We start from the raw sequence: 21,291 nt of genomic DNA, 5'->3' as shown, positions 1-21,291 counted from the left end.
CACTACCGCGCATGGTGTGCGCGGCCACAAGCTGAGCTGACTGACAGCTAAGCTCGCGGTCTTTGCCTGCCCTCTCTCCTCTGCTGTCAGGCAGGAGAGAGAAGGCGCGCACACAGTGCCTTCTCTCTCCTGCATGACGTGTACATGGCCTTTTTAGGGCCATACATGATAGAAAGTCCCTCTGTGGCCGTCTGAGTGACGGCCACTGGAGGTATTCCTATCAATCAATGTAAACACTGTATTTTCATTGAAAATACAGTGTTACATTAGATTGCCTGCAGGGAGCTATAGATCTCACCTGAACAACTACATTAAGCTGTAGTTGTTCAGGTGACTATAGTGTCCCTTTAATTATTTTGTAACACCTGAGAAATGCATGGTTTCTCACCCTTGTAGTCATTTGTCTTTAACAAAAAGACCACCATCGGTTGTCCTTTACAAACCAATCTTATAGGCCGCTATTAAACCTGTACAAAGTGATGCATGAGGCAGTGCTGTTCTATTTCTACTCAATCATTTACCACCTTGTGACCCAACTTTTCTGGATAGAATTGTACCAGTAATTTGTTGTCAGCTGTGCTTGACAAAGTGCAAAAGCAACACGAGTGATTAATCTTTTGACTACTAAGGTACCCACCATACAGGTGTGGCTTGTATCTGCTTACACCTGTATAAAGACAGAACATATGGCAATAAATGGAACAGAGTGCATGGCACTTTTATTTGCTAGTGCATATAATGAATAGTACATAAATCATCATGTTGATTTCTAGGATATGTGATCCGCTTCACTAGAGCTAAAATGTAATTGGCATATAAGTTAACGTTATGTAGTCAGCCATGTGACTGACTTGTACAGCAGTGAGTGTAGGCAGTGTTCATGCCAACCTCCCCCACACTAGCTGAAGCACAACGAAGATGAGGTGGTGTGTAATCCCATTGCTTCACATTTTATTTCCATGCATAGAAGCTTTCTGAGGTTAGTGCATTTGATTTACCTTCCTAACACTAGCCCTGTGTGTGTGGACGTGCATGTATCTTTCACAAAATTACAGTGACTGGTATGATACAATACTGTGGTTCTCAATGTAATTTCTCAAGTATCAGTGTAGATTTTTTTTTTTTTTATGAGCAGAGTCGGCTCTGAACAAGTAATTGGCTGACCAGTGGTAAGAGGGGCTTTCCAGTAAACATGCATTCCTAGGGCATGTGAGGACGGCATTGACTAACTGTCCTAAGACAGTAAATATTGTATGGGATGAGTAAGGCTGGCTGTTTTAAGAAACAGCAGCAGATGTAACTACGACGCAACAATGTCATGGCCTGCCTTCTGTAACACATAAGAATACAGTCTATTCACTTGCAGAAAATTGTGACTCGTTTTTGATGAACATTTAGGAAAGTACCACTCCTGCTTCCCTATTTTTCTGTCTTGAAGCCCTGCCTACAGCTCTTATTTATTCTTGTTTCCATGGTCATTTATCACTGCAGTTTTTTTTTGTTACCTGCTGCTTTTAGTTCACAATAAAGCGGAATAAAATGCATCGAGGATAACTGGTGCCACCTACCTCTGCTGCAGATTGATATGGGTATATTGGTGAATAGCAGCAGGCTGGAAAGAATATGGAATAAATGCATTGATTTCAGTTTTGATGTAACAATCATGACTACAGTTCAGTATTGGAATTAAAAAAAAAAAAAAAGAGCGCAGTCTACACAGGACATGATGCAGTTGTAGTGACTGTGATTTAGGACATGCTTTGTAAAGTGAACGATCATCTTCATTTTAGAGCTATTGCAGTGCAGTGTGGGTGTTATACAGGACTAGCAGAGAGATGTGCTGGAAGGGTCATTCTAGAGATAAAGAAAGGTAGCAGTATGGTCACGTTGAGGTATAGGTGTACAGGTTAGACAGGAAGGAGGTAACTAGAGAGGATCTTCTGTGTCGGTTCCCAGGGAGTGAAATATAAAACCGCTGGTGTCTTCTTGCTTTTAAATTCTCATCTGTATACTCTTGCAGGATGCACATAAGTTGGCTGCACGGAGAACCGGAAAAAGTGAGTAAAACCTTTTTTTTTTTTTTTTTTTTTCTTCCTGTGTTGTGGGGTATCAGGTGTGCCCCCTCCTCTCACCAAGGGATTTTACATGTTATCACAATTCCTAGTTTAACTTCACACCAGATATTCTACCTATCTCTCCTCTCTTCTGCTTTCTTTTCTCTTTTTAGCCTCTCCTTTTCTTCCAGGATATAAATAAAATATATAGCTCACACGCTTAACACTCTATTTAGCATCAAGGACATTTGCCTGCAATGTATTTATTTTATTAATATTTAGTACTGGGTAATTAAATGTACTTTGTACTTTTATTTTCCGCTACTTGTGTTTGTGTATATTACTGTTTGTAAGATGCACTTTCTTTTGTTTTTGAAATATGAAATAGAACTTCCCCCTTTAGCAAAAGCCGTAAAAAGTAATTTTTATTTTTTTTATTTTTTAAGTTCCCTTAAATATAGAATGTGTCATAATATAACTTAGTTTGTGGCCAATAGTGATGTCCCGAACTGTTCGCCGGCGAACACTAGCGTGTTCGCGTTGGGCGAACATATGTGATTTCCGGTCCGCCGCCTATTCGTCATCATTGAGTAAACTTTGGCCAGGAACCTCAGTCAGCAGACACATTCCAGCCAATCAGCAGCAGACCCTCCCTCCCAGAATGTGTCTGCTGACTGTGAGGTTCCGGGTCAAAGTTTACTCAATGATGACGAATAGGGGGCGGACCGGAAATCGCATATGTTCGCCCAACGGAAACACGCTATTGTTTGCCGGCGCACAGTTCGCAACATCACTAGTGGCCAATAACCATCTGCCATAATAAGGTTTTATATAATGTTGGCAGGATTCTAGAGCTTCTGGTGGTAAATAAGTTAAGCATTCTGTGCTGGCATAGGGTCTGCAGGGACCAGATTGTGTTGATGACAAGCATTGCCGTTGGTCTCTAAGAGGTTAATTACAACTTTTTTTTTTTAAACATGGCAATATGCACGGTGTAGATAAACATGTATATTTGGTGCTCCACCTAAGTGGTGGTTGAAATTATTGCTGTGTCTGTTTCACTTCCCTGTTTAGTAATTATAACTTGTGGTATTAGACTGTGAGATGTATCTTCTGCTGTCTTTTATCTCAACCACATCCTGTCGTGATGTACTGGATTTCGGCATGTAAATGTTTCTGCATGTCTTTAGGCCAAAATTTAGCCATTCTCTTACACCTACCTACAAGTTGTTTTTGGAAAACTTTAATCTTTAACAAAGAATACAATATATCAATGTATTCCATTTGCTCTTTCCTCTCTTGTTTCTTACCCTTTCTTTCATTCTTAATGCACATCCTAATCTCTCTCCTCCTGTTTCCTCCCCCTTCCATTCTCCAGCCTCTTCTCCATCACACATGAATGACCCATACAGTTCTCCTGATAACTCACTCATGCTCTTTCCCCTAGGTCTGTGACTGGTGATTGCTACAATACTGCCTTCATTGATCCAATTCAAGATGTCTTATTTTGGGGAGCATTTTTGGGTAAGACTTGTTATGTCACGTCTGTTCATCTCAGCACAGTTTTGTCTAAATTTTCTCAATTTCTTTATGCATTTTTTTTTTTTCATTCTTCCTCATTCCATCTTCTGTACAGTAGTTTCAAAATACTGAAATCTAGCCACACACTTTTTTTTTTCTCACCAAGTAGAATACCCCACATGGTTATTTTTTCCATGTTGTTCTCTGAAATACATCAAGCAATAATCCATGTTTTCTGGCTAGAAAAACAACAAATGTATGTGGTTTTTAATAGGATATTCTTCCAAAAATAAGAAAATCAATGTAACCTTCAATCCTGCTTCATTTATTGTGTACAATACATTTCTGCAGTTGATAAGTGCTCCTAGTGTGCATACCTTAAAATAAAGTTTAATATTTACATATATAAATATGTATATGCATGTGTATATAGTCTCCCACACACTTACTCAGAGCCCTGCGTTAGTTATTTATATACCTTCTGCAGACGTTCAGTTATCTCTGTCAAGTGTTGAAACTCTGGAGGGACAAGCTACAGATTGGGGGAGGCAGAAATCTGTTTCATACTACATATTCTACTTTTAGACTATGGTGGGAAGAAGGGATGAAGTGCTCTAATGTTTTTGTATTAAAGTACAGTAGATGTATAGGAGTGTGTGTGTGTGTGTTGTCTGTAAATGTATTGTTCAAAATCTGAGGGTGTTGAAAGCAATTGAAGAATTAAACTGCCCAAGATTATCTTAATTATTATGTAATACATTTTTAGGGTAACCGATACCTGTAAATGCCATTCTATCTATGTAAAGTTTAGTGTACTACTACTAAATAATACTTCTTTTTTTTATTTATTTTTTTGAATAAATTTAAATCTAACTTTAATGGCTATTGCTTGTAAAGTTTTTAGAAATGTGTTTTTGTTTTACTTTAAAATTTACGGTAAAACTCTAGACTGAATTAGTTTTGGACTAAATAAGTCATATTTGTATTGCACTAAATAAATAAATAAAAGTTCCAAATGAATACAAAATCATAGCCCGCACCTTCAAATGAATACCAAATCTTATCAGGGATCGGATATATCCCCTATTCTAACTAAATATGTGGGTTATCTCAGCTCATTCTGTGATTTACTTTCACTTGTACTAGAATTGCTGAACATGCTCATAAGTATTATGCTGTACTAGTGCATGCTTTTTTACATATAGTTGAGTTAAACTATGTATGTGGTCTGTCTATCTATATATACACACACACAAATCTGTTATATTTTCATATAATTACTCATGCATCGGCAAATCTATTTCAATATTTACACTTAGAAGTTGGTTTGTGAATCTGTAATTGCTTTGTGCAGTCCCTTCAAGTTAGGCCATTAAGCTAGCTGTGTTTTTAGTTCTGACCCTGGTGTCAACCTTGCCCGTGCTCAAGTGACATCTCTCTTGTGCAGTAATAGTTGGAACCGATATCGTTTATGGTACGTATCACATGGTTTCCCCCAGAAAGGCAGTCTAGAACTGATGGGACAGATAAGACCTCTACATGCATTGCAGAAACCCTAGACAACCAATCGTCTTATACATGGGAATTCCTTAGTATTTGCAGATAAGTTAAACATCATTGAAATCTACCACACAATTTATTATTTAATGTTTTTTTTCATTTATCTCCATAATACATTGCGAATATGAGGGTGTTTTATTGTAACTACCCACGGATGTATTTTTCACCTTTATCCATGCACATCTTTGAGTGTTACATTGAATTGCAAAAGGTCAAGAAATCGTAATTGTGGGCAATAACTTTAATCTAGCATTCAGTGACCTTTCAGGTTGCATGTATATTACTCTGATGTTTACTAACCATGCAGGAACCTGCCTTTTAGTACTTTCACTACTGGCACCTAACTGTAAAGAGCATTCTATAGCTTAGAATTTTATGGACAAACATTTTGTTCCCAAATATGCAGAGTGACTTCTAGCTGTGCCTGCCTAGCTACTAAATTTATATAAGTACGGTATTTGTAATCCATTGTATTAGTCTATTCCAGGGGTAGGCAACCTATTGAAGCTGTAAGAGCATGAGGAGAGCTGCACTCCACTACATCTGAAGTGTTGAACATTGCTTGCTTCTGGCTATACTATTTTTTTTATTTATTTATTTATTTTTTTAAAAAATTCTTCTTGAATATTTTCCTCTGTGTCATTCTTCTCTTATTGTGACATGTCACCTCTGCCCTAAAAGACTTTGTTTAATTTGATTTCTTACTTCCTGTGAATCCAGATGTCTCCGGGACTTAATGATATCAATGCGCACAACCTAATTCTAGGCCTACACTCATGTCCTGCTGACCGATCTGAACAAGATTCATTCCTGTGCATTATAATTGTCCAGAGGTTAACCCCTTTAGCAGCAACTGTCTTGTGCTGCTTTGGCTCATGGCCCATCTCATGTGGAACCATTACATTTTTTTTTTCCCTTTAATCTTCTGAGTGTGTTTTAGGGCATGTGCTTGCTTAATTTTTCACATTTGCTTTAATGAAGAGCTAGCTTCTGAGTCACTACAGTGTGTGTGCTATATGCCTAATGTCTTTCTATCAAAAACCTACATTCCTAAAGCTTTAGTGTCCCTGTATATAGTTATAGACCCCCCCCCCCCAGTATGTGCTATGAAAAGAATAGTGTTTCACTTACCTTTTTCCAGCACTGCCCACATCTCTCTATCTATTGCGCTTTATAGAAGAGCATTGGGAACCTCATGCACGTGGTCAGCATGTGTGTGCAACCAAGCTTCTGCATAGGAAAACATTAAATCAATACTTTCCTATGGAAGTTGAAAACCCACGTCTCAGAGTTTTACTAGGTCGTTCCACTAGGATGTTACAGTGATGGGGTATGTCACTGTAACATCCACCTGAGGTGTATTTAACTCTATAGCGCAAACATTTTTGTGTCTGCAAAATGGCAGTTTTATCTTGAATGGTAAAATGGCAGGACCACTGAACCGTGGCCTAGTTGACTTTAGTGATCCTCTGAATAATTTTCAAGCAGCTTAACAGTAAATAAGGGTCCCTGACCGCCCAGGCCCTACTGGATAAGGCAGAGGTTATACCATTGCTTTTACCCATACCATTTCATACCAGCAATGGGTTCTGTGATAGGCTGAAAGTGGCCAGCTGACACGCTCAGCCAATCACCTTCACCTATTGCTTCTGGGGCTAATGCTTCCTCAGTAGCCCAAGCAACACAGATGGACTGGTCCCTGGTGACACTTGCTTAGCATTAAAACATTTAAAACTATTGAATGCATAATATAAGGATGGTGCCAGGATTTTCTCTAAAATCACTGTTTTGCTTTGAGAAGTATGCATCGCTAGGAATAAACTTTGTTTAAAGGTTGCACATATAAGAAACCTACCTTCACATCAACTGAACTTGCATCTGACCATTCATTAGTGTACTTGCGTGCCGTTATTTATTTTTTCTCCTGGTAATGTAGTTTTAACATCCTCTTTTTAATTTTTTGTGATCCTTCATTAAGATCTCTTGAAAGGCACGGTACGTGCTTTGCTCACTTATAGACAAAACGTGAAACTAAAGGAAATACTACGTATATACTCGAGTACAAGCCGAGTAAATGTGCTGAAAACCCCCAACTCTGCTTATACTCGAGTCAGTGTCTGTATTATGGCAATTTACATTGCCATAATACAGACTGGGGGCTGTGAAGCTGCAGAGCGTTTACTTACCGCTCCTGTCAGCTCCCTTCTCCTCCGCGCCGGTCCGGTCAGCACCTCTGTCAGCTCCCAGTGTAAGTCTCGCGAGAGCCGCGGGGTCATAGTGCGGCTCTCGCAAGACTTACACTGGGAGCTGACCGGACCGGCGCGGAGGAGGAGGGAGCTGACAGGAGCTGCAGGAGAGGTAAGTAAACGCTCTCTGCCAGTCCCCCTCTTCCCCCCCCACTGAACTGCCAATGCCACTGGACCACCAGGGAAGGAGAGACCCCCTCTCTAATAATTTAAAAAAAAATAACAAAATAACAAAAACTAATTAAAATAATAATTAATAAAATAACAATAATCAAAATGCCCACCCCCCACCAACACATACACAAACACTGCATCACACACACTCACACTTCATTCATATACACACACTTCATTCATATACACACACTGCACTCACACACACTCACACACACACACACACACATGCTTGATAAAGACCCAGTAGGGCCGAAACTTTGCTGCTTTTGCCACAATAAAGCTGCTATTTGTTATCCCGGTGTGCCTGAGCCGTTCTTTATTCTGCATATCTATAAAGTAAAACCACTCAATATTTCGAGGTGTCCATATGCCATAAAAAAGATTCACTGGTTTTACTTTGTCATTTTTATCTTTTTTTTTTTTTTTTTTAAACTGAGCATAGCTGCCAATGTGCTAGCCTACCATGCTTGCCCAATTTCTCCAACATAATATTCCCCTGTATAACCTATCACTGTGTATTTATTATTCTATAATAACAAATGCTAACCCATAGCACACATAGTGGTTAGTATATGGCTTTCTCCAGATACAGTTGTCAAAATTAAAGGAATACTGATTGTTGTTAAGCCACGAAGCCAAGGTAGTATTATTTTTCTCTATTATCCAAGGGACACTGTGGGCACCAGAACCACTACAGCTTAATGTAGTGATGCCAGGGCAAATAGCTTGTCCCTGCAGGCTGAGCAGGGTAAACACTGCTTTATTTTCCCCTACTGTGCAGCTTTAGATTGGCTTAGATCATCTGGATCTCAGCAAACCGAGTGGAGCAAACTTAGCTAATTCCTTGTCTCTGTAGACCTGTAGCATCTATAGATTTGCAGTAAAAGGGAAAGTCTAAGGGTTTTTTCTAGGGTTGTTCTTGCACTTCATGTTATAATATGTCACTGCCATTCTAAAATTATACTTAAAGTGTAAATTAGGTGGTTTGTAAATATTCTCCTATGTTCAAAAGCTATACAATTTCCACTTGGTTTACCACCCACAAAGCTCCTAAACATCTAGCAATAAACTATACACATAAAAAAATCCCACAGATTAATAAGAAACATATTAAAGTATTGGGAACACTCTGGGACTTTGAATTGCCTCTTAAAGCAGGTATGGATATATTCCAACAGAACCAGTGTAAATTTAAGTTGGTTATATCATGCTTTCAATATGATATGTTCATATTATATTTATTTATTACTGGTATTTAGAAAGCGCCAACAGATTCCGCAGCGCTGAATCTACTATAGTACAGTGGTTCCCAAACCAGTACTCATGCCCTCTCTTCCAGTCCAGGCCTTAGGGACTACCCAGTGTAATTTTAACTTTCTGTGAGATGCTCGCTCTACGTAAATGCTGGTTTCTAATACATTTATGTGCTAGCTGTGCAATCGTTTCAAGTAAATGTTCTGTGTGTGTGTGTGTGTGTGTGTGTATATGTGTGTATATATATATGTGTGTGTGTGTGTGTGTGTGTATATGTATATATATATATATATATATATATATATATATATATATATATATATAAATGACTTGGTATCAAAGGAGGTAATGTAATTTAGTAAAGATATTTACGTAATCCGAGGAAGCTAGCCATGCTCTAATAGGAAATGTGAAAAACTGTATTTTCTATGTTAACTAATATTGGCTCCAAAGATCTTTTTTTTTTTTTTTTTTTTAGTTTTTTTTTTTTTTGTTCTTTCTCTCTCCATAAGTTGCAGATCATTTTGCATGAGCAGGTGCAAAGTAAGTTGCCATGGCTCTCACTGCAAAGTTATTGAATATTATACTGATTTCCAAATAGACTTAAGATTGTAACTCGGAACAGGGTAAAAAAGAGGGAATAGTGTAAGATGTGAGCGCAGCTGTTCTGGAGAAAGGGTAATTGACATGGATGAAGTTAGTGTGGGACGAGATATGGGGAGCAAATATGTTGGTGAAAGAGGAGTTGGCAGTAAAGAGGAACTGCTAAGGTAATGCTAGACACTAGGTTAGACAGCTGAATGGGAGAGGAGCTGTTTACATGGGGATTTTTAAAAGAAGCTAACTTGAAAAAACGAAATGGAAAGTAAATTTTATATGAAAAGGGAGGAAATAGAACTGTAATTAAATCAGAGCCGAAATTTATATTGCATGAGACCTATTATCAGTTTACAGAAAACTTCAGTCCCTTAAAACACTTCTAATAATAATAATAACTAGTATTTCTATAGCACCTTTCTGCCAGTTGGTATTCAAAGCGCTTTTCAGCGCACGCTGTCAAAATTAACCAAATCAGCAGCTGAATAGTAATAGATGTTGTTATTATTACCCAATTGATGCTACTAATTTTATCGACCTCAGAAGGATGAAGGGCTGAGTTGAACCTGCCAGGATTTGAATCTGTGACCTTGCATTTTTGAACAGGAATTTACCAACTGAGCTACCTCACTAGCTTGAAGTGAAGATTTCAAGAAAAATGTCAATTTTACAAATATCTCCTGCTAGTCAAGCTGCAGCTGAGGTCCCTGTCACACTTGCTGTGAACTCTAACACAAAATAGAAGCATGGGTTTTAATGCTTCTTTATTATAAGAATTGTTGATGGACCACAGCTTACTTGTGCTGTGCCCATCCAGTTGAAAAATCTGATTGGAGTTTAAAGTGATAACTTCAAATGAGGAGGATCAGAGCCCTAGTGAAAAGTGTTTACATGATTTTAACCCTTTAATTTAAACATAAAAAATATAACTATGTAGCGATGAGGTGTATCGATAATATTTATGTATATTTTAAATGTTTGAGGTATGCGATGATATAAAAGGCTGTATCTATGTTCTAATGGTAACTATACTTTCTAAGTGAATGGTTTTCTCAAGTCCTGAAAATGCGACCGTACTTCCAGTCGGCTCAGTTTAGTGGGAGTCCTAGTCCAGATTTTCTAGAAATAAATTGTTTTGTATAATGTCAATTGGTTTACTCAATTTTGTGGGGGTGCATGTAATCTGTTGTCGTAAGAAGCCGATTATTTATTTTTGTATCCAAAATATAATATGGTATTTTGTAGCATAAAGAATGACACATTTGCAAGATGAGGAATGCAAATCTACATACTCCATGCCAAGCTAATGTAAAACACAAAACCATTATTACCTTTAGTTGATTAACAATCTCCAGATTGGGGAGCGATTATTATGGGGTAACACAAGGGTATGCCGATATTGTCCTTGTTGATATTCAGGCAGCGATTTGAGTAACCAGGGGCAACTGGTTTCCCATGGCAATGAGGCCTGCAGCCCCAGCCTGGCACACAGGCCCTTTCTGTGCCATAGGGCGGTACAGAGGCTGGCATTGTCAGCAGCTAGAGTGCAGCTCTGTCATCTGATATGAGTTTTTCTGCAGGTGTCCTCTGTGTATACTAACATCTTTGTGAAAATCGTTCATTACATGCTATATTATGGTTTTGTGCTTTCCTATTTCTTCTTTCCTTTAATCTTTATTTTTTGTATTTTTTCTTTTGTGAGTACCTTCATTTGCATACATGTATGCTTGGATTCCCTATTCTGTTTCTTTCTGTCATACCTATCTAGCTTTAGAAAGCATTATATTTCCATATGTGTATTTATGGCGCTGCAGTGTTCCTATAGTGTCAGTTAGGAATATAGCTTTGTATTACTAACACTATAGTGTTCCTTTTGATTCAGTCTCTCATGTTACTGATTTTCTCAGATATGGAGACATTACAATTCTTTTTTTTTATTAATTCTTTATTTTTTTCGTGCATGAGGTAACAAAAATTCTTACAAAGCCACAACGGCATATGCAAGTACATTGAGAATACAAAGTATCACGTATATGGCATGAAAGGGAAAGCACATTTTTTTTTTTTTTTAAAAGAACAAGCAGAGTTAAAACAGGCTATTTGCACACGTCTACGAGAAGGTTCTCGTATTAAAAGGCTAAAGAGATTAGTAAACTTGGTATGTTAGACGTGTTGGGTAGCATGCGTGATAGACTTACTGAGCGTCTTGGGAGTAGTGCTTAGGCTAGAGTTTTGTTTTACTTCTCAAGATCAGCTCAGTGGCAGTGAGTTAGGTGAGACTAATCTATGCATGAGCGGGATACCCCAGTGTGCTGACTGGCATCAGTGTGAAACATTGCTTTGGTTATTAATTTGGCAGATAGATTTAGACATACGAAAAAAAGTGCTGCTCATATAACATGGTTTACATCTTTACTTATGGTGTAACATCTTAGCCATCAGCTCGTGTGTGTAGATGCTATGTGAGAGAGCGTATGCACTAGAAATAAAACAGTGTGTAACATGAATAAAACAGGCTTGTACCTGCTACCCTAAAGAGAGTTAAGGTGAGAGAACTAAATAAGAAAAAACTAACAATGTAGAAATGGCAGGATAGCGTCCCTCTTGTTTGAGATTTACATGTCATCTCCTCCGAGGGTCAGGGTATGACCAGTGGGCCCCTGCTTAGCCTATTCCCTCTAGGGGGCAGATAGTGTCCCATGACCAGGGTAAGCACTCTTACGCTTTATGGAGGGAGAGGGAGGGGGTGGGGGGGGGGGGCTGTTATTAGTAGCTTGAGGACAAAAGGTAAAACGTATATTAAGGCAAAGCAAATAGTAAGGCAAAACGAATATTGAGCATAATCATGTCTTTGGTTAATATGGCATTCACCGGGGTCCGGCAGACCTGGTTGCTCTAGCGTGACTTGTGTAGCAGGAGGTAAGTCCGCGATCAGCCCGCTCTCAACTACGGGATCTGCAAAGACCCTGGGGGATGATATTTGGCCCGTGTGCCAGGCGGTTGGTGCTAAAGTGGTTTGGTATGTCCCCTCCAGAGTTGTGCAAGGGCCGATTGTCTTTTGCGGGGCTTCTTCCATGTCTTCTTAAGCGGAAGGAAAAAGAAAAATTAGTCAATACACTGTAAGTCCACAAGAACTTAGAGTCAGTCCCGTCTTTTCGTTCAGCTCTGTGAGGCTAAGCCAAATAGACTTTAGATCCAGTGTTCATCTGGTGTCGGCTGCTGCAGTTCAAAAGGGTAATTGGAGGCTGTGATAAGTTTGGTAGAAAACGGAAAAAAAAAAGGAAAAAGTCCCCAGCGGTATATATCCATTGAATTGAGGACTGAGTATTCTGCGGCTATGGTAACGGTATTGTAATAATTGGGAAGGACGGCGTGTCTCTTCATGCTGTCCGAGGTGTTTCAGGTGGTATTTGTTGTTTGGAGTTCTCTCCTTAGCTCTCATGGTTTAAATGGAGGGGCATTAGCTGGGTTCCAGCTGTGAGTGGTTGTAGGTGGCACACCGTTAGCCATGGAGTCCCCTGGGAGCCCCAGCGCTGGCAGTAGCCCTTTTGCTCCCTGTATGTCGTGGACTGGGTGAGTGGCGTCTCCATGTTGTACCTGCAGTGTGCGGGGAGATCTCCATCTATAGGGGATGCTGTTCGCTCGTAGGAGAGCCGTGAAGGGTTGGAGAGAGCGGCGCCATGCAAGTGTGTTCCCCGATAGGTCAGCGTAGAAGGAGAGCGCCATGCTCTCGAAGGAATATGGAGAGTGGTTGCGTACCGCATTGAGGACTGCCGTTTTGTCTCTGCTCTTTTGGAACCGGACGATCAGGTCTCGAGGTGCCCCGGCCGGGGCTTTAGTCGGTTTGGGTAAGCGAAACATCCCCTCAATTTCCACAGCTTTCGCTTGTTTGGGCGGTAGGAGCGCTTGGAGCAATCTGCGTACCAGGTGAGGTAGCTCTGCCTCCGTTGTAGCTTCAGGGATCCCCCTGACTTTGAGATTTAGGCTTCTCCTGTGGTCCTCTGCCGCCGAGAGCCTCAGCTCCGTTTTTGCCTGTTGCTGCGTTAGCTCGCATACCGTTTGTTGCAGCTGTGATATCTGCATCTTGTTTTGGTTCGTGTCCTGTTCCAGTGTGGCCATGCGGTTTGTTAGGCCTCTCAGGTCCTGTCGTATTTGGGCCACATCGGCCTGTAACGTACGTTGTAGGCCTGCGAGCAGGTCTTTCAGGACCGCCGTTGTGACTGGGGCCGAGTCTGGTGGTGCAAGAGGTGGCTTGGGGTCGGTATTGGTAGTACCTGTTCCTCCGCTGCACCATCCGAGAAGTCATCCGACATGTCGGAGTTGAAGTCCGCAAAGGCGGCCATCTTGGCCTCTCCCGCTCTTTGCGCCTGGCGCCAGAGGTCCCCTATGTTTCTGCTTATGCTGGGCTTGTCAGGCTTAGATTTCTTGGTCTTTCGACCCATTGTGTCTTTACCCTGCAGATGCTCCGTTTTAGGCTTGTGTCTGGGGGTTGTACAGCTCGTTTTCGACGTTTTAGTGGCTTGTAAATGCAGAGCTGTTCCGACATGCGGCCATTCAGTTCAGCTGCCTGGCTCCGCCCCCCGACATTACAATTCTTAACTCCAAAAACCCATTTCCTGACACTGTCATCCTCAGTGGTGCTGAAGGGGTTTAAACCCATTCAGCAGTTTACCTTAATCAGCGCTGGGCTCCCTCAGGGCTGGTGACCTCTCCTCCCCCGCCAACGTCAGCTCCCGAGTGGAGCGGAATGCGCATGCTCGGCAAGAGTCGCACGCGCATTCTAACAGTTAATAGGAAAGCATTTCTCAATGCTTTCCTATGGACGTTCCGCACGCTGGATGAGAGTTCTGCATCCAGCGTCGCAGAAGTGCCTCTAGCAGCTGTCAGGAAGACAGCCACTAGAGGTTGGATTAACCCTGCAATGTAAACAAAGCAGTTTCTCTGAAACTGCTATGTTTACATGTGAAGGGTTAACACCTGAGGAACCTGGCACCCAGACCACTTCATTGAGCTGAAGTGGTCTGGGTGACTATAGTGTCCCTTTAATGATAAAAAAGAAAAGGGGAGTTGAATTTTTCTTTAATTGCCAAGCTTCTTTTTTTCAGTATATTTTGGAAAAGTAATGCTGCTCTGTGAATCTTTCTAAACAACTCTACCTTTGGCCTATAAGTTTACTGTATTTTCTGGCATAATTTTTTTTATAATATACACTACACTGTTGATTCATATCGATCTTCTCTCACTCTCTAAATGGTTCCCAATCTAGTAAGTAAGGGAACATAAACAATTTGGGAATTGGCATTTGCTGGTTCTGTACCAGAAGACATACTGACTAAACTGTTGGTGTGCTATAGGGACTGGGTTGAGAACCACTGAATTGTGTCTCTCTAGCTCTAATAAATGCTTAATAAATAAAACACAAATGTGTTGCACAAATTGCTACAGATCTCTAGCATGTTATATTCAGAGAAACTATGTTTACATTAGGGTTAATCCAGCCTCTAGTGGCTGACTCATTGACAGCCGCTAGAGGCGCTTCCGCGCTTCTCACTGTGAAGATCACAGTGAGAAGACGCTGACATCCATAGGAAAGCATTGAATAATGCTTTCCTATGGGCGGTTTGAATGCGCGCATTCGGCGGATGACGTCGGAAGAGGGAGGAGAGTCCCCAGCGCTGGAGAAAGGAAAGAGTTTAACACCTTAACCACTATTGAGACTGGCGGGAGGGGGATCCTGAGGGTGGGGGGACCTATTAACACTATGGTGCCAGGAAAACGTGTTTGTTTCCCTGGCACTATAGTGGTCCTTTAAGGTAAGTATATTTTTATATCTGCTCCTCCCTTGGCTATATCCATACAAGTGGACACTTGAAAAGTAACAGTGCTACAATAAATGCTGCATCTTTGCCTGTATTGATAAATTACATGCAGTCGAATGTTAAAATGATCTAAAGGAAAAATTATTTACATTAATAGAAAATAAAGCTATCAATGAGATAGTTGTGACGCGTTGACTTACAATTGAGACCGTTTAGTTAAAATAATTTTCTTTCTGGTGAGAACCGAGCATATGTTGTAATTTTTACAAAGGGAAACTAATATAAACATAAAGTTACTCCTCCCTTTAAATACATAGAAACTTCTCTAGTGATGCCTCCCCCCATTAGGTAAGCAGAAAGTGAATTATGATACCTAATAATAATATTAAACTGTCAAGTTCCTTGTGTTCCAGGGACAGTCCTTAAGAGTTTTCATATGCACCGGTTCGTCTTACCTATAGCAATACACCTTACAATAATGTGTATTCAAGCTTACAGTAAATATATTGTGTGACAAGATTAGATTGAATGAAATTAGCTTGGAAACCCATTCAATCGTAAAAGTAACTCAGTGACACATTCATCAATTGTATCCTCATATATAACATAATAAAGTCCACATTAGAATCAATTTCCAATGTCTAAAGGGTTTATATATTGCCACTACAAAAAATATTATATTTTGCACAGTTGTCTGGAATCTGAAGATGCTGAGCTTATTCTAGCCAGTGAGGGGGAACTAAAATTGGTCCTGGGTGCCAAAAATGGTTATTAACCTAGGTCAAACTGGCAAAAATTGCATGCAAGGTGCCTATGCATGGCATGCAAATGCTGCTAAATTCACAAGCAGAATACCTCAACACCCACAACGCAAAAATAAATAAAAATTAGGGGTGGTCTTGTTTCAGCACAGTGCTGGTAAAAGGTTGCCTATCCCTGACCTAGCTGTCAAAGAGCCTATCACAGCACTCTTAAGGCTACAAGGTATCACAATTGTGCCCTATTTGGACGACTGGTGGATAAAAGCAGATTCAAGAACCACGCTGAATTTAGATGTGACCTACACTCTAAAAGTCCTGGAAGAACATGGTTGGATTATAAATCTAGAAAAGTCACACCTTACCCCTTCAAAGTCCATCCTGTTTTTAGGGTTTTTGATCAAGTCAGACACTCTGTCAATTCATCTTTCAAGCAAGAAGAAGAAAAAGATAAAAAATTTGATACCGAAACTACTTCAAGTATCGGAATGTTCCGTAAGAAAAGCCATGCAGGTTTTGGGTCATCTGACCTCTACGATTCCAGCAGTAAAATGGGCCAGAGCGGAATCAAGGCCCTTACAATGGGAAATCCTTGCGCAGTGGTCAAAAAAGGAAGAAGACTTAGATGCAATCATGTGTATATCAGATCATACAAAAGTGAGAATCTCTTGGTGACTGGAGGAAAAATTCCATTACAAAAGGCCGGTCCTTTCGTCTAAAATCTTGGGTAGTAATTTCGACAGACGCCTCAAACACAGGTTGGGGAGCTCACCTAGGATATCACTTAAGAAAGGGTGTTTGGTCAAAAGACGAAACAAAGGAATCTTCAAATTTCAGAGAAATGCTAGCAGTCTTCTACGCCCTTCAACAGTTCAAAGTTTTCATTTTCGGGAAAGCTGTAAAGATCCAGTCGGACAATCAGACTACTGTGTCCTACCTGAACAAACAAGGCGGTACAAAAGTAAAGAAATTGTATCTCCTTTGCTCACGGATCATGTCTTTGGCTCAGTACCATCTGGACGACATTTCAGCAGTTCACATTCGTGGTGTAGACAACGTGGTTGCAGACGATTTGAGCAGATCAAAATGGTCCCAGAACAAGTGGTCTCTCAATCAAGTAGTTTTTGTTCAGCTGGTGGAGAGATCCGGTCTTACAGTTATAGACCTTATGGCAAGAAGATCCAATGCAAAAGTGAGTTTGTTTGCCTCCCTCTTCAAGGCGGACAGGCCTCTGGTAATAGATGGTCTTTCAATCCGGTGGGAATTTCCCCTTGCTTACATATTTCCCCCGGTAAGCTTAATCCCGAGAATTCTGCAAAAAGTGGCATCAGATCAGACCCGTCTCCTGGCCATACTGCCGTGCTGGCCAAATCGCAGCTGGTTCTCGGTTGTGAAGAATATGACTTTAGAGTACTGGACTCTTCCGGTTACGCCGGATCTCCTGGAAAACGCGGAGGTCCCAGTGGAAGTGTTGAAGATGTTCAAATTGACAGCTTGGCTGCTGCAAGGCTGTTTCTGCATCATAAGGGTATTAAGAAAGAGAGGTTTCATTTGCTTTGAAATTCCACCAGGAGCTCTACCTCTTCTATATACTTGAAGATTTGGACAAGATTTCTTCACTGGTGCATTGCTAAAGATTGCATTAGATCCCATCCGTCTGCTGACACAATCCTTTTTTTGCAAGATGGTCTTGAACAGGGTTTTAGTCTTTCTACCCTCAAGGTCCAAGTTTCTGCTTTAAGTCATTTTTTGGTGAAAAATTGGGCTTCTAATCCTCTCATTAGGTTTTTTTAAAGCAGTTAGGCTAGAGTTGGGGAACTACAGGCACTGTCCTCCTCGCCTGACTTTACTAAGTTTTTTTTTTTTTTTTTTTTTTTTTAAATTCTTTATTTTCTGTTGTGCCACGATAGCAGTCGTAAGCGGTAACATACAATGATCAAAACATGGCATAGGAATAGACGGCACAATTTTTAAGTTTTGTTGAGATAAAACGTAGACAGTAGATTGACATATATCGGTTAATCTGTGAGCTGTCCTGTCTGACATGCACAATTTTAAAAAGTTAGTATAACAAGAGTTGACCGTTGCTAGGGTGAAGATAAGTAGGTACTAGCTAGGGAGGCTATATATATTAAGCTTAGATATAGCAATATCTAGTAGTACTGTTTGCGAGCGTAAACATGCAAAGCGTAAAATACGAAACTAAAAATAAATTTAAACCGTATAGCATAAGCTTAGTGGGTGTGTAAATGCTAATGCCAGAGTACCCCATTTCGTTTAGCATAGTGATATAATAGCTTGTTAGCATTATTATGAAAAAAACATCTGCTAGTAAAGATTATTCCGTTAAACAAACTAAGCATCGTGTATTCAAGCTCGTTACACTTACTAGGCATTATTCGTAAGAGGAAATAGATCATAGGCATGTATACTATGTGGATAGTTCTTGCCTAGAGTGTGAGTACATGAGTAATTGTCACTAATACTGGTAGGATCTGGCTGTTAGTGCACATGCATATGTGGGCATTGTTTGGGGTTCACAATTCACAAAAGCCTACTCAGTTAAAGCTATATGCATATACACAGGCAATTATAGGCAAGAAAAAAAATAAATACATATAATACAAAATAAAATACATGAAATAGAAAAAATTGTAAAATGCAAGTACATTATTGTACATTATTACAGGCTTGGTAACAAAAAGGCTTGGTATCAATTATGCTTGAGATCGGATACATGTGAATTATTCTGCTTGTGAATAAGATCGTTTGATAGAACATAGAAGTAAATATAAGTCCTGTACTGTCCATCAGGATGGGGGCTGACAGGATAGACCGGTGGCTGCTGGCTGTCCCCATTGAGGCATGCTCGCTAGAGGGGCACAGAGGAAGTCTCTCTAGCCTATGCCCACTGCAGTGGCTTGTTTCTCGCCTGCGGTGTGTGTCCCATGAGCACCTCTGGACCGGGAATCGGCTCCCTCTGCATTCAGTAGAGTGTGCAGCTTTGCGGCTCCTCGCTTTGCAGCTGCGGCGTGGAGGGGTTGGTATAGGCTGTGCCGTGCACCGGTTCCCGAATCAGGTGAGTGGCTTGTGCGGAGGCCAGGTACGATCCCGCTTGGTTTCCACATAGTGCCTTGCCCTAATGCTCCACCAGGGTCCTTCTGAGTGCTGGATGCGGTTAAGTATCCCTGCTGGTGGGAGATGGGCCGATAGTTTAAAGAGGCCTCCCCTGCTGCAGGCCAAGCATAGGCCTCTCGCGTGCGCCTCTGTGGTTTGCACAGCGGCGGACCGCGTTGAATAGCACTCCGAACACGTCGGGACCTGGTCCGGCGGCGTCTGAGGCGTGGTCTGCGGTCTCTGAGTTTGGGCAGAGCACCCTGTGCCCCTTGCTGCTTTTTGCCGGTTTGTGGCCTGACTGTGTGGTTCAAAGCCGGTGCGTGTGAAGGCATGGCGGTGGACAGTCGAGGGATCCTTGTGGCTGCTTGAGCCTGTGCCATAATGGTCCACCACCGGGTCCAAAAAAGGTCAAAGGCCGCTGCTATGCGGTCCTCCTGGGGGAGCTCGCTTGTCGGTTGCGTCGGTACAGATTGGGTGTGTGGAGGCCCAGGAGCCCGAGCAGCAGCCGCCATCTTGGGTTCCGGATAAGGGGTGAATGCGGTCGTGTGTGCTCGCACAGAGTTCTGTGTCCCTGAGGAGGGTGGACCGGGATGACCCCCGCCGGTCCGTAGGGGGGGGGGGAACGTGGGCCCAGCAGGGTATGTGCCGGATAGGCAAGCGGCGGGAGAGCGGCCGTCTCTCCCGCGCCGCCCGCGTGTGTAGGCCGCATGTCAGCGCCGGGCAGTATCTCTGCTTTTGAGGTGTCTTTAGAAAGGTCTCGGTGTCCGCTGCCCAGTATCAGCTTTTTAAGAGCCCAATTAGGGTGCCTTTTTGGTTTAAGCCGCGTTAATAGCGGTTCGGCTCAGGAGCTGTTGCTTTGTGCGTCCGTTGCTCTTACCGGTCAGGCCCCGCCCCCCGACTTTACTAAGTTTTATCCGGATAAAGTGGTTATGTTCCCTAAACCTTCCTTTCTTCCTAAAGTCATCTCCTCCAAAGTTATCAACCAACCTATTTGTCTACCTTCCTTCATTGGTCTGGCTAAGCCTGATTGGGAGTTTGATTTAGGGAGGTCGCTTAAAATCTACTTAGAACGCTCCTCTGCATATAGGAAGACGGATCATCTTTTCGTAAATTTATTTTGGAAAATTCAAAGGTCAAGTGGCACCCAAAGCCACTTTGGCAAGATGGCTGGTAGAGGTTAAGTTGGCTTATTCTTCATCGAACCTTCCTATACCTGCTTCCTTGAAAGCACATTCCACTAGAGCCATGGCTACGTCTTGGGCCGAAAAAGCATGTGCATCTCCGGAAGAGAGATGTAAAGTAGCTTCCTGGTCTTCTTTCAACACCTTTGTGAAACATCACAGGCTAGACGTATTCTCTGCCTCTGACGCTGATTTCGGGCACAGGGTGTTACAAGCTGTTATGGCCTAAATTGCCGCCCTTACTCTGGGATCTCGATATATCCCTATTGTACTGCCACCAAATGCCAGGAAAAACTGCAATTTTACTCACCGTAAATTACTTTTTCCTTAATATGGTGGCAGTACAGCACACCCTCCCTTTATCTAATTAATAAAAAGTTTTCTGAGGTTTTTGTGGTTCCACTTTGGTGTTCTTGACACGTACTGAGGTCCTAAGGCTGCAGGGTCTCTTATACCTGGTAAGGGGAGGAACTTTTTATGTTAATTAATTATTTCTTTCAGATGCTTGCCCTAAGGGAAGAGTACATCCCTATTGTACTGCCACGATATTAAGGAAAAAGGAATTTACGATGAGTAAAATTGCAGTTTTTTTACCCGAATTTCCAAACCAAATTTTTTTGCCCATTCACTTCCCTAGTTCTTACCTACGTTTTGGAAAATCAGAATTGATCAAAACAAAGCTGAGATGACACCATTTCCTGTGTACAAAGAGCTGTAAAAATGTTGGTGATTCTTCTTTTAAAATCTGATATTCCCTCACACTCCCACCACATGCGGTACCATATTCAATGTTTTATCCTGAGAATGTACCAAATTCTCAGGTCCGCTTCAATACTTTGGAAATAGACTCTATCGGCTTAGCCAGTGTAAGAAGGATGCTATCTGCATAAAGAGTAAAAATATTATTCTGTTCAGAGAAAATGTTGAGACTGTTGATCTTCTTATTCTGTCTAATTAGAGCTAGCAGGGGTATATTCCTGACCCACAACACATATTAAAACTCAAAT

At 41.4% G+C, this 21,291-nt stretch overlaps 1 protein-coding gene across 1 annotated transcript in view; it reads left to right on the top strand.

Annotated features, from left to right (window-relative positions):
* FCHO1 (FCH and mu domain containing endocytic adaptor 1) overlaps positions 1-21,291 on the top strand; it is a 183,673-nt gene that overhangs the window by 5,685 nt on the left and 156,697 nt on the right. The window contains exons 2-3 of the mRNA XM_063455469.1: positions 2,021-2,057; positions 3,502-3,578. Of these exons, the coding sequence (XP_063311539.1) occupies positions 3,552-3,578 (27 nt within the window). The 5' untranslated portion in view covers positions 2,021-2,057; positions 3,502-3,551. The remainder of the gene's footprint in view (positions 1-2,020; positions 2,058-3,501; positions 3,579-21,291) is intronic.

This window comes from Pelobates fuscus, chromosome 5, assembly GCF_036172605.1.
Source record: "Pelobates fuscus isolate aPelFus1 chromosome 5, aPelFus1.pri, whole genome shotgun sequence".
Lineage (NCBI taxonomy): Eukaryota > Metazoa > Chordata > Amphibia > Anura > Pelobatidae > Pelobates > Pelobates fuscus.
This window is presented reverse-complemented; position numbering and strand designations above follow the sequence as displayed.